This window comes from Heteronotia binoei, chromosome 3, assembly GCF_032191835.1.
Source record: "Heteronotia binoei isolate CCM8104 ecotype False Entrance Well chromosome 3, APGP_CSIRO_Hbin_v1, whole genome shotgun sequence".
Taxonomy (NCBI): domain Eukaryota; kingdom Metazoa; phylum Chordata; class Lepidosauria; order Squamata; family Gekkonidae; genus Heteronotia; species Heteronotia binoei.
The window spans coordinates 100,376,411-100,390,902 of record NC_083225.1 but is presented as its reverse complement, the minus strand read 5'-3'; the positions used below and the strand labels follow the sequence as shown (position 1 = coordinate 100,390,902).

The 14,492-nt window shown below is 39.8% G+C and overlaps 1 protein-coding gene across 3 annotated transcripts in view; it reads right to left on the bottom strand.

Annotated features, from left to right (window-relative positions):
* Window positions 1-14,492, bottom strand: part of RUNX1 (RUNX family transcription factor 1) — a 318,736-nt gene that overhangs the window by 55,702 nt on the left and 248,542 nt on the right. For 2 of the 3 annotated variants that reach the window (XM_060234281.1, XM_060234282.1), the window contains exon 6: window positions 13,347-13,538. The exons of the other annotated variant lie outside the window; for it this stretch is intronic. In XM_060234281.1, the coding sequence (XP_060090264.1) occupies window positions 13,347-13,538 (192 nt within the window). The remainder of the gene's footprint in view (window positions 1-13,346; window positions 13,539-14,492) is intronic. 3 annotated transcript variants of the gene reach the window in all.

Sequence of the window (14,492 nt, the reverse complement as noted above, 5' to 3'; positions counted from 1 at the left end):
TGAAGTAATTTTTAGCAATGAAAATGCATTCACACAAAGACATGAAGTTGCACATGGCTTACTTTATAATTTATAAAACTTTGAAAATATAACTGGTTGCATTTTATTTCTGTGCAATTTTTAAATCTGTGCAGTTTTAAAGCAAAGCCATTCCTGTGCTTAGGCAAGAAACACCCAGAGAGTTATACATAGCCAGGGAGGAATTTGGACTTTTTTGTTTCTTTAATGGGAGTTGTACCTTTCATATAATAAAATACTTTTGAATGGCTGTTGCAGTTCAAAGGTGCCTGTTGTCTTGTTGGTGGCTGCTTCTAGGAACCAAACAAATCAGGAAGACTGTGGAATACATAGTGTGGTTGTCTGGACTGAGCCCCATATTGCTTAGACTCTGCATGCCATTGAGTGTTTGCTTTTAAGGTAAGGAGTTCTTGTTTATTTATTTTAGTTGTATTTGCATTGGGAGGTAACTTGAGCTCTGATATCAAACCATGCAGTGTTCTGCCAAGAAGGGGATTATAGGAGAAAATTCTATGGAGAGAAACTGGATTTGTCAGTGAAAAGCTAAGAGAGATTTTATTTACCAGAGTTTTGCAACCAGCACCTTTAATCTTCATAACAACCAGGTTATTCATGGGCCCATTCTATGATTCAAAAGCCAATAAAAAAGAACATTAACAGCAGAGGCATTAGGTCTCAACTCTGATATGTCAATATTCCTTTGTGACTATATATGAAGTCCTGAGTAAGAAACACAATGGCTTTTTAGCAATGTCAAAAAGCAAGATTTTTCTGGTCATTTTATCTTTCAGGACTAGTATATTTTAATTTTTGCCCCCCTCTCCCATTGTTTCTCAAGGAGCTTAAGCAGAATGCAAAACTACTTTTCATTTAATCTTCCTAACAATCCTGTGAGGCAGATTGTGCCTGAGTCTCCCTGTTTTGATTGCAGATAAATTCCCTCACAGGTCTGAATGGGGATGAGCCAGAAATATTTCTTAGACTGGAATAAGGCTGATCCCCAACAATTATACATGATACAGCAAGATTTCATGTGTTCTCAGTGATGGGCCAGTTTTATGAAATAAACTTCTGAAAGATGTTTGGAGTGCTTCCACTTTACCAGTCTTTCATAAATTATACAAAACTCTCTGTTTTAGAGGACATTTTCAGAGTATGTTTATTGGTTTAACTGTGTTGAGTACTGAAGAGATGTTTGGATTATATTTTATCATATGTGGCTGATTGTTTTGTCTATTATTAGCCACTTTTAATATATGAGAATGCTGAGGGAATATATTTTTTTCAGAAGGAGTAGTTATGTGTTATGATAGGCCCAATTCAGTCAGTTGTCTGGGTGGCCTTCTCCTAGCCTTCATCTCCCCACTTGCAGTTTAGAGTTCCTAACACTGTCACTGTAATCATACCTCAGATAAGTGTTTCAGTCCTTTAGTACATATTATGGTGTTTCCCATACAGAATCATGAGACGGAGAAGTTTAAAGAGATTAATAACTCATCTTGTTTAATGTGTTTTCAGGTTCTGGCCTTTTTTAAAAATGGAGATTGACTGACCATGTTCATTGAATAGCAGTCTTTGAACATTCAGTGAGGCAACACATTAGAGTAGGAAGCTAGGTATCCTACCTCAGCAACACAAAGTGCTGATTCTGGCCCCTTTCCAGGCACATTGTGGTTGTATGCCTTGATTAGAGAACTGGCAGGATCCAGAGAGGGATGAATTCCAGCGTCTCTCAAATCCATGGGAAGGTTCACACCCATGGAGGTCACTGTGTGTTTCATACTTCAGCTGGGATCCTATATTTGGATGACAAAGTTGTAGGATACGGACATGTTTGTGTACATTATATTTCCTATTTATTGGAACCAAAGAGCAGTTTCAGAACCACCTCAGTCAACCCACTGAACTCACCTTTGCATAGGGAATTGGCCTTGAGACACAATGGTACCATGGTTGTAAATGTCTCTGACTGTGGACTAGTTGATTTCCTCTGAAGTTAGTCTTCCTGACATCTTTACTTCCCCAGTTAAACCCAACTCATGTCAATGAGTATTGTATAATTTGCTCCAAAATTAGCCAATCCTATTGAATGCATGGATTCCTTATGTTAGAGAAATCTCTCCTCATCTCACTGCCAAACAATTAGTTTAGTTTTCTTCAGCTAATTAAATATAATAGCTTAAGCAGGAAGCAAAGCTGTTGTACCTTGCCAAAGAAATTCCATCTGTCAAACGATCACACATGAATACACAATGAAGGGAGCAGGGGCAATATGTTCACTAACCTATTCTACTTAGATCTTCACAGAAACTTGTCCTCAGAGTTGGGGGCAGAAAAGATAATTTGTTCATAGTCTGGGGTACTTGTGATCCAGCAGAAAGCTGTGTGCATGCATTCTGCTCATTAAGCTTTGCTTCTTCATCTGCTGCAACAAATGTGAATACATGAATCTGCCTTATACTGAGGCGTCCATCAGTATTGTCTAATCTAACTGCCCTGTTTTCCTGGGACTCAGGTCCAAGTTCTTTCATATCACCTGCTTCCTGATACTTTCAGCAGGAGATGACAGGAATCTAGGATCTTCTACAAGCAAAGCAGATGCTCTACCACTGAGTCACTACTCTTTCACAGACAGCACCAATCATCTAATGGTTGGAAAATATTATTTTATTTTGTAATTATTTTATTTTATTTTTATTTATTAGATTTATATCCTGCCCTCCCAACAAGCGGGCTCAGGGCAGCTTTGAGAAGGAAGAGAGTTGTTTTTCTCTCCCTCCTATCTAAAAAGTAATCTTACCTATTTTATGACAAAAATAAGAAAGAGGGCGGTCACATTATTAATATGAACTGAAGATGGAAAAGGTTTTAGTAATTACAAGATGATTTAAATTATCTACAATTAATGTTCACTTTAAAAATAGCATATTTAAAAATTTTACACTAAAAAAAGATAATTTAGGATTGTAAGTGATTTGCTCATTATTCAGTAAAATGAGAAAATGAAATCTTCAGTGCCTAATAAATGCTTCTTTTTTAACTGACTGTAGTAATATCTTACTCACCAAACCTTTCGTTGTTGTCTAACAATCCTGAATGCACTAGTATTAACAGCTTCTCAACAGATCAAACTGATTTCAAAACTGAAACATTAAAAATCTGGCAAAAGTAGCACTATGGAAACAATCTGATTGAAATTCCTTATGGTCAGCCTCACCAATGTGTTTCTTTGGTTCATGAGAACCATGATAAAGAAGGATGTTTTTCTGAAAAGATGATAATGTGGACCTTGAAAACATCTCTTAACCAAAGCTTTTTGCACCTGGGAGGAGACAAGCAAAATATTGGGGTAAACATTTCTCTTTAGTCCAATAAACTGGTGGTTGAATAATCTGCCTTGGTCTGTTACCAGAATAGCATTTCAGTTACTTTCCTCAAAGTATTTGTAAGCGTTTTGATTGTTAACAAACATTTTAAAAACATTTTAAGACATACAGGAATTTTATTTTGTTTGTTTGGTGGGTGGGAGTTTTATTTCTATCAGTTCTGGAAATTAATATCCACTAAATAAATGTTGTCTTGGTATAAATTATTTTTACTCATTTTTGTGTGGGGTGTGTGTGTGTGTGTATGTATGTAAAACTGTATATATTGTTAAAGTTTTTACATATTTAAATTGGGATCCAAAGAAGCGTGCAATCACTCCTGTAACTCAATTGAATTTGTCTTTTGTGTACAGCAGCCTGTGTACTGCATGACACATCACTTTGAAACTGACAAGAATTGCCAAATGACATGGGGGGGACTCAGCTGCTCAATGGAAAAAGTCTCACTTGGCACACCTTAATGTAGCTCTTTGGATCCCAGTCCTGGGTTCTACAGTTAACAGTAACAAATTTCAAGTCAATGTTCATATGTGCAAGATGTTACAATGACTTGGAAATCAAGCAAACACCACACTGAATGTGGAAGTGTTTTGTTACAGGTAAGCAGAGTATTGAAGAGCAGGGAAAGGAGGGATGGAATGTTGAGGGTGGGTGGGAGGAAGCTGCGTCAGTCCTTTCAGGTGCATGATGGATTTAAGAACACCTTGCCTTCACATGCTTCATGACCTTGTAGAAATTCCAGTGTAAGTGTATTTCAAACAATTAAAAACTTAAGATAATGTGTGGTGACTTAATACCATAAAATCCAACAAGTTTTATGATATTGTGTAAAGCAAGTTTGCTCTGGAGGGCTTTTGCATTGGGGCTGTTGGGGCTGTCATGGGGCTGTTGCAATTTAGTGTGTTGTTCTTGTATACCAAATGGGATTGTATTGCATTAAATTTTAATGATTTTATAGTCATTTTAATGCCATTGTAACCCACCTTGAGTATGTTTAAGAAAGGTGGGTAAAATGTCTTGAATAAATAAATGTCTTTGTTTTGGTTGTTCCAGTGCTCTATAAAACATTCTTCCCTGCAGTTTAAGAAGAGAAGGCTGATATAAACACAAATGTTATGAATTAGACCTGTGACCTTTTGTGCTATCAAACAAACATTTAGGCTGGAGCAAACAACAGTGGGAGTGGAACACCACAATATGCAGCACTATACCAGAACTACCTGCTGAAATCAGAACATAATGCTGACACAGTAACATGATTTTCGCTTTTGCTCCTAAAAGTGCTACCTGTTCCAGATGCACTGCAATGGTGGTAGCGGTGGAGTTCTGGTGTAATAAGAGGAGCCTCAATACAATGCCTGCTACAAGCATTTCTGCCACTACAGAGCCTTACAAGTACTATAATAAGACGGCAACTAGAAGGTGGCGGAACATGATGGCACCTGCTGCCTGATAGAGGATACCATTTTAATTGCATCAGAGCAAGCCAGACTACTGCACATAGTTAGCAGGAGACCACACAATGTCTACAACTCATCAGCATGTAGTATAATTAAACTGCAGACAATGCTCATTTACTGTGGGGATCCAAACACATTTCCTTCTGCTGCATGCTGGGGATCTTGCAGTGGATCTATTAACAACAGAGTCGAATTTTGCATTAGTGCCCCAAACACTTATTACATAGCACCTGTGACAGTGCTGGTAATTATTTATTCTTTGCCTGTGAAACTTTTGCCACCTTTATTTTAATATTGAAATATTTGAAGGATAAACATTCCCCCAGCTGGACAACTCAGCTATGGAAAAATTCATGATTACTATGAAATCAGTTTTAAAACCAAGGCTACCTTGTTCATATGTCATCATGTCCTGCCATTATGCGCATTTTTTGCCTTTCCTTTTTTTTTTATAAAAAAAAGTTTTTTGAAAGATGTGAACTCCCATAAAGCACAAGTATTCCAGTTTATAACATAAATTATGCCACAAAACTTCTCTGCTCTCACATATGCGTAGTTCCATGGGCCCACAGAATGATGACTCATAGTGTTGGAAGGAACTTCCAGGGTCATCTAATCCAACCTCCCAGCACAATGCAGGAAATTCGCAAGTACCTCCCTCCCTACACACACACACCCAATGACCCCTGCTTCAAGCCCAGAAGATGGCAAAAGAAAAAAAACCTCTCCAGGATCCCTGGGGAAACTGGAGAAAAACTGCTACCTGACTCCCAAAGTGGCAAACAGCATTTCCCTGAGCATGTAAGAAGAGGTCAGGCAAACTAAGCACTGATACAACCCTTCCTCCCTCCTTCTCAGGATCTGCCTAAGTTCACAGAATTAGCATTGCTGTCAGATGGCCATCTAGCCTCCGCTTTAAAACCCCCAAAGAAGGAGAGCTCACCACCTCCTGAGGAAACTTGCTCCACTAAAGAACCACTCTGTCAGGAAGTTCTGTCAGGGGAGGGACGGTGGCTCAGTGGTAGAGCATCTGCTTGGGAAGCAGAAGGTCCCAGGTTCAATCCCTGGCATCTCCAAAAAAGGGTCCAGGCAAATAGCTTAGCTTGAGACCCTGGAGAGCTGCTGCCAGTCTGAGAAGACAATACTGACTTTGATGGACCAAAGGTCTGATTCAGTATAAGGCAGCTTCATATGTTCATATGTTCCTAATATTTAGTTGAAAGTTCTTTTGATTTAATTTCAACCTGTTCATTCTGGTCTGACTTTCTGGAGTGGGGCAACAGAAAACAACTCTGCACCATCCGCTATATGACAGCCCTTCAAGTTCTTGAAGATGATTATCATATCACCCCTCAGTCATCTCCTCTCCAGGCTAAACATACTCAACTCCTTCAACCTTTCCTTAAATGACTTGGTCTCCAGACCCCTCACCATCTTTGCTGCCCTCCTCTGGACACATTCCAGCTTGTCTACATCCTTCCTAAATTGTGGTGCCCAAAACTGAACACAATACTCTAGGTGAGGTCTAACCAGAGCAGAATAAAGTGATATAATCACTTGGTGTTGTTACACCTCAAACAACTTTTTATTGGGGAATATTACTATTTCTTAGCTCAAAATGGTAAGGTGAGAGGTGAGGTGTATAGGATCTATGTCTGTGTATACGGAGATAGACCACTGAAAATCCTTTGGTTAATAATGGATTTTATTATAGCATAGGGTTTATTATAGCCTAGGGTTTCAAATAGTTACATCCCAATCAAACAATTTCAAGCATACAAGAGGAATACAAAAGAGGTTAGCTGAATAAGCAGGATGGGGGAAGGTGATACAATTCCTATATCTTGCAGGGTAGACTCAGTCAGAGGAAATGCAAGGCCTCTGGAGGGAGATTTCTCTTGAGTGGAAGGAGGGGTGAGGGTAGGAAGGGGGTGGAGGAAGGAGAGGATGAAGGGATTCCCTTTTTCCATCTTTTTTTCTTCTGCTCTCTGGACCCTCTGAACCCGCTCCTTCCGCCAAACCTGACAGGTTGGGTTGTCCGTTTTCTAGGGTAAATTACGTCACATCACTCAATTAACCTACCCAATGAGGGGGCATAGTATCACACCAATGGAAAATTGGGGTGTCATATGTGTAATATCCAATCAGAGACCATTCGTATCATAGATCCATACCCCAACATAGGCATTTTAATTACACTGGCCAAATGTCTTTATGGCCTTGTTTTTCCCAAAACTGGTTCCTTTGAAGCTCCCCAAAAGTGATAGATTTCTCTCTTAGTGTCAAACATGGATGGCCATCCGTCAAGTGGTCAGGGGACTGGTTGACTTTGATGGCCTTAGCAATTGATTAAAGAAAAGTAGAAACTTTGTTAAAAGTCAAAATTGTGATATCAGTTACAGGTTATACCACACATTCACAGTGTGATCTGGACATACTTCATTCTATTGATACAGCCCAAAATCATATTTACCCTTTTAGCTACCACATCACAATGCTGACTCATGTTCAGTGTATGGTCCACTAAGAACCTGAGATCCTTTTTGCACAAACCACTGTCAAGACAAGTCTCCCTCATCCTATAATAATGCATTGGATATTTTCCTATTTAAATGCAGAACTTTACATTAATCCTGTTAAATTTCACTTTTCCAGCCTGTTAAAATCATCCTGTATCCTGACTCTACTGCATTTGCCACCCCTCCCAACTTAATATCATCTGCAAATTTAAGAAGCACTCCCTCTATTCCTTCATCCAAATCATTTATAAAGATATTAAACAAAACAGGTCCCAGGACAGATTCTTGAGGCAGTCCACTTTTCACTCCTCTCCAAGAGGATAAGGAACCCTTAACAAGCACTCTTTGGGTGCAATCTGTCTACCTGTTACAGATCCACCTATCAGTAATAGGGTCCAAACCTTATCTTGCGTCGTGATTTTTGTGCTGTAAACAGAAACCATCAGGCCATATGTGTACCTATTTAAGATTAGGTTAAAAAAAACTTAACATGATTAAAACATTAGCATGTTGGTCTTAAAGGTGCTTTCTTTATATTTCTCTCATGGGATCCAGGGAACTGGGTAAAGGAAGCTCTGGCTCTTTCCTTCTTTCCCCAGGGGCCCAGGAGGAGAAGGAGCCTCAGCCAATAGAAGGAAGAGAGTTTCTTGTTGCCGTGCAAAAACAGCAATGCAAGATGAAGCCTCGAGGCAGATAGTGGGAAATTGGAAGGACGCCATGCTGAAAAGAGGAATGTCAGAGCGGCATAGGGTGAGTGGAAAATCGGGTTAGGTGTTCTAACCCTGTGCTGATCCTAGGCTGCAACTCTCTTCCCCTCATCTTTTTTTTTTTTTGCCGTGTTGAGCACCTTTTCCCTCAGAAGAGATGACTGAGGAAAAGTGGGAACCAAGCAGCTCTGGCCTCACGTGTTACAATTTCACTTTCCTGTAGCTGTAAGTAATGGGGAAGAACTCTACCTTAAAAACCTGGAGAGATTTTACCAGTCTGAGTAGGACACACTGACCTCAATAGACCAATGAATGGTCTGCTGAAGCTGATAAAACAGCCTCATGTGTTCATGAATGCTGAAGTCTAGCTATTCTATTGGAGACCAACATGACTACCCTTTGAAGCAATGACATGATGTCACCTCTGAGTTTTTTCCAGAAGTGACATCACAGGTCTTTAAAAATCATCAGAAACATTATGGTAAAACCACATGGTACAACAATAGAGTTCTTGGCAATTCCTAGGAAGTCTCATGCCACTGGCAGACAGTTATCTCAACCCCACCAAGATATGGCAACCCTAGTCTAACTGGACTTATTCCAGCAATATGACATTTCTTCCATAAAGCTTCCCAAGTTACTGCAATCTGAGGCAAATTATTATTTTTCCCCAGTTTAAATATTGGCTTGTAAAATCATATAGACACATGCACAAAGTGGTTTTTCAAACTTGAAAGAGCTTATCCTTTCCTGCTGTATGAGGGCCTAGGTTTTGAACTTTTTAAAAGACAGGTGTATTTTCTTTCTCATCTATGAAAGAAACCCAGAAGTCAATTATAGTAATTTACGAGCACTAACCTGCATGGGCTTGCTTTCAACACACAAACTGCTTTCTGTTTGAAATTTAATACCTGATAAAAATAGGAATTCAGTTTTTAAAAAAACCTTCAGCTTTTTATAAGAAACCTCTGCAAGTATACAGTAGACCATCTCTCCATTACCTTTTAAATCAATAAATGTAAAGACCTAAGCAGAAATTATTTATTTTAAATTTGTTTTCAGCTAGGATGAAGATTAATATTTGTTTGGTGGAATTTAGAAGCTAATGGTAAAAGTTTTTGAGACATGTGTATTAAAATATTTAATTAGCTGGTACAAAAATGTACATTTAGATAAAGGCATGGGAATGAAACAGAAAGGTGTCCCATCAATTTAATGGGGCAGGACTTTATTGTGAAGATTATTAGATGAGCATGTGCCTTTTGGAAGTTGTGTAAGTTGTGTGAAGACATAGCTTGCCATCAGTGGAGAAATATTTCTGTTAAAGATTTTGTTCAAGACTGGCTCTATGAGAAAGCATCTTGATGTGAAATGTGTACCAAGAAGTTGACAGCCACGTTAAGGATATATCAACCTTTGGAGCCTTCTTTTGAGGGGATCTGGTTCCTCAACTACTCAGGAGCAATTTTGCTGCCACATGAATTTATGGACTTTACTGTCATAGAACCTACCCATTGTTGAATATATTGTTCATAGAGTATCTGTGTGTGTGTATATATATATTTCTAATGAAATAGAGACTGTTTGTAATTGTTTGGGCACAGTTGTTTTTATTTTGGTCTATCACTGTGCAGCCACTCTGTTATTTTGCCCACCTGGGGATTGGCAGCCCTAGCAAGAATGCACAGGAAGGCAGTTCTGGCTGGCTCGGCATCAGGGTGTGTGGCCTAATATGCAAATGATTTCCTGCTGTGCTTTTTCTACAAAAAAAGTTTCAACAAATTAATATTAAGGACTGGGTTAAGGACTGGGTTCTAAAATTTAAGAATCCAGTTTTAAACCATAGCCAGACAACCTGTGGGACAATGTATGAGCAGCAATGGCAGCAAAGGTTTCTGACACACTTAGATAGGAACTGGACAGACACAAGCCTAAAAGCGGAACTGTGCTATCACCTACTTCTGCTGTATGTATTTATTTATACGTATGCATGCATGCTGCTATATGCTGCTGTCTTTCTCTCACCTTGTACCCAAGAAGCAATACGGGACAGAGGAGCAATTTAAGTCAAAAAGCTGTTAAATAAGAATGTGTGTTTGTTTCCACAAATGGCAGTGGTTTATGGTATCCTTTTCTAATACTGGGCTTGTATTGATACAGCCCAATTTAAACATGCTTTATTCTTAACAAAGCAAGTCTTAGTATTGGGCTGTAATTCACTGAAGTACTAATACTGCCTAAACAGATTCAGACATTTTATCCATGCCAGTGTCAGTTCCAGGTTTTGAGGGGCCCTCTTTTCTCGTCTACCCTCTCACATGCCTTCCTTCCCTTCTTCCTTCTACCCACTCCCTGTCTCCCACCTGCATGTGTATTCTTCCTCTGCCTGCTTGTGAGCTTGCCCATTGCCAGTGCTCACTACTTCCTGCAGCCCTTTTTCCAGTGGCACTAGTGTAGCCAGGAGCACAGTGGAGTGCTAGCAAATAAGTGGTGGGGTTGATTGAAGTGTGAATTTCCAGAAGCCCTGGGCTCTTTGATAACTCCACCTCAGGGTATGCTGATGCCAGCCCTGATGTGTGCTTTCCAGTCCAGACTGTTTTCTTACATTTGTTTTTGTTTAAACTCTTCAGAAAGTTTTAATAGTGACTTAGGGTTGCCAATCCCAATTCCCATAGGGTATAATGGAGAATTGGTCCATAGGTATCTGGGGGGCTGTAGGGGCTGTTTTTGAGGTAGATGCACCAAAATTTCAGCATAGCATCCAGTGCCTCTCCTCAAAACACCCACCAAGTTTCAAAAGGATTGGACCAGGATGTCCAATTCTATGAGTCCCCCAAAATGTGCCACTATCCTTAATTATTTCCAGCGGAGGGAAGGCATTTGAAAGGTGTGTGGCCAGTGTTCCCTCTAAGCTGAGTTAGTGTGAGCTAGCTCACAGTTTTTTAGCTACTGGCTCACACATTTTTGACTTAGCTTAGGAAGGATGGCTCCAGAGCAAATTAAATCATGCAGTAGCTGAATTGTTTGCTCACAACTTTAATGCCAGTAGCTCACAAAGCAGAATTTTTGCTCACAAGACTCCACAGCTTAGAGGGAACATTGTGTGCAGTCCCTTTAAATGTGATGGCCGGAACTTCCTTTGGAGTTCAATTATGCTTGTCACAACCTTGTTCCTGACTCCACCCCCAATGTCTCCTGGCTCCACCCTCAAAGTCTTTAGCTATTTTTTGAATTGGACCTGGCAACCCTATAGTGACTTCACCTTTTCTGTCCTAGATTAATTACAGGAAAAACTAACCCTACAATAACCTTTTAGTAGGGAATGTTTTGAAACTACACAGCATAGCTAAGAATGAAAGGACCAAATTGCAAGTTTTAGTGTTCCTTCTTATAGTAATATAAACTTATAGACTGTGAGTCTGTGGGCAGGAATCTTATTTCTTTTAAGCTTGTAAGGCATCAAGATGTTTTGAATGTTGAATATATTTAATACTAATACTGTTGCTATTACTCTTAAAAATAAAATAGATATACTACTGGATCTAAAATACAGAATATATTATTGGTTTAAAACTAAGGCAATATTCTCTTTTTCAAAAATTCAGGCCAGAAGACCGATCAAAGCACTTATCTCTAAACAGTTAAAAAAAAAGCCATATGTCATAGATCCTAATTTCAGACATGCTTAATTATGTGTTTAAGAACTTTGTAAAATGCACATTATTACTAATAGTCAGAAATGTATTCTTATCCCTTTTCCCTTATGAATGGCTCATCACCCCCTGTGAAAATTTTCTTGTTGCAAAAGCATACACAAGTCTTTCATCTTCTAAAATGGAATAGCCAATGCTTGTTTTTAAAATGAATATACGGATGCAGCTAGGAGAGCTATGGTGTATCATACTGCTGTTTTTCAGCAATACTGCTTGACGGTGGAATATATCATTTCAGTTATGGTGATTCTACTGCCATTTTGCAAGACATGGATTCTGTTAATTGAGCTATTTGTTCTATCATCATCACCTCTTGGACACTGGAGCCTGAGCTAGGGCAAGGACAACGCTATCAGTCAAACTGGCAACACAAGGCAAACCAGAAAATGTTGCAATTAAGTATATGCTTGAATATGTGTAGGAGTGTTTCTGGTAGGCTTCCCAATCCCCAGGTCCCAGAGGGGGATCCCCCGGTTTTACAGGCTTCCCCCCTCCCCCAGCCAGCTGGCCAGCGGGGGAAGCCCCGCCCCCAGAGCCATCATGCACTTCCATGAACAATTCCCATAGGGAATGATGGGGAATTGATCCATGGGTATCGGGGGCTCTGGGGGGGCTGTTTTTTGAGATAGAGGCACCAAATTTTCAGTATAGCATCTAGTGCCTCTCCCCAAAATACCTCCCAAGTTTCAAAAAGATTGGACCAGGGGGTCCAATTCTATGAGCCCCAAAAGAAGGTGCCCCTATCCTTCATTATTTCCTATGGAAGGAAGGCATTTAAAAATTTGTGCAGTCCCCTTAAATGTGATGGCCAGAACTCCCTTGAAGTTCAATTATGCTTGTTACACCCTTGCTCTTGGCTCCGCCCCCAATGTCTCCTGGCTCCACCCCCGAAGTCTCCTGGCTCCACCCCCAAAGTCCCCAGATATTTCTTAAATTGGACTTGGCAACCCTAGTTTCTGGGTGTCCAGCTCTTCAACCCAACAGAACGATTACCTCCTTAACATAGTCAGAGTAGTTGAAGAGGTCAAATAACTACCACATTCAACTGCTTACTTGATGGAGTTTTGTAGGCAGAGTAAGCGTCTGTGTTATCCAGATGCATGAAATGAAATGCATGAAATGAAAGCCAGTCCTCAGGAGCCAGTGTTTAAGCTTTTACCTGACCTCTGTTCCCTTTCAAGAGCTGCTTTCCAAAGACAAGCCTTTGGGCCTTTGCTGTACTAAAATAAATACAATGTGTTGTGTATGTGTTGGGGGGAACCCCATAGTGGTGGATAATCACTGAGATGAAGAAGATTTGTTCTAGTAAAAGGTCTCATGTTATTTGCAGATTTTTGAACAAAAGTCAAATTGGGTCTACTCCAGCTCATTTGTTTGCAGTAGTCAGAGCTATTATTCTAGCTACAGATTCACATGTGGATGAAATGCAGTGAATGAAATTGTACTCCAATGTGCTCCAGTGCATACATCAGGTTATGCTAATCTCAGTTCCAGTGGCCAAGGAGTGACCTCCCCACAGTTGGAATGGGGTACAGGTACTTACCCTGAATCTGGCTTTGAGGCTGAGGGTTAAAAGCAGTGGTGTGGTTCAAGGCAGCTCTTGCATTAGGTGTGGGGGCTGCGTGGTGTGGGCTGGCCCTTATAGCTGTACGACGCAATTGCTCCAGTTCACTCAGACGCTCTGAAAAGGACAAACTCCCAGGCTTTGTCTGCTCATCTAGTTTCTGACGGTGTCCTATTGTGGGGGTGGGGGGAGAAGATGAGAAAATCTCTCATTGACATTCCAGAATTTGTTGATAGGTACATAGCCCATTAGAGAAAGTCAACAAATATTCTATATTGATGAGGAACAGGAAATCTCAATCAAACATATATACTATTCATTTCAGTGGAAGTACATTATTTGTTTCTTTAATTATATCCTGTCTTTAGCCCAGGTGGTTAACAATAACAACAAAATCATAAAACATTTTTTTTAAAAAAAGATCATACACACATGCAGACAGACAGACATTGATAAAAAGTATAGGGAAAGGAGAACGGGTTATTGAGAGAATGCTAAATAAAACAAAACTGGTGGAAGACAAAGTTCAAGTCCAGTGGTAACCTTAAGTCCAACAAAGTTTATTCAAGGTATAAGCTTTAGGGTACACACCCACTTCTTCAGATACATTGAAATGCAAGTTACCAGGTCATACATATAGGCAGAGGGTGAGCAGCAAATTAGCATAAGCATAATAAATGTTTAACAGATGCAAGGACCAAACTGGAATATCAAGCTTGAGTTATATGGTCAACATTTGTTGGGGTTTAATTCTAGGGGAAAATATAGTGAAGGAAATAAATATATCAAATTGGGAGATAGATGGGCAAATCTATCTTTAATTGTGCAATGCTGAGATTAATTATTGGATGCTGAGAGTAATTAATTGTGGAATGCTGAGACCTTGATGTTATACTCCATCCATCTCCTCTGAAGTGTGGAGATATTTGTAGACATATATCCCTGGGAAGAGAATTCTATAATTTCGGTACCACAACTCTCTTGGGTTGCCACCCACGTAAACTTCAGAAGGCAGGGGCATTCACACCAAGGCCTCAAAAGATGACTGTAATAGTCAGGTAGAATAACAGAGTTGGAAGGGACCTCCAGGGTCTTCTAGGGTCATCTAGAAGGGACCTCCAAGGT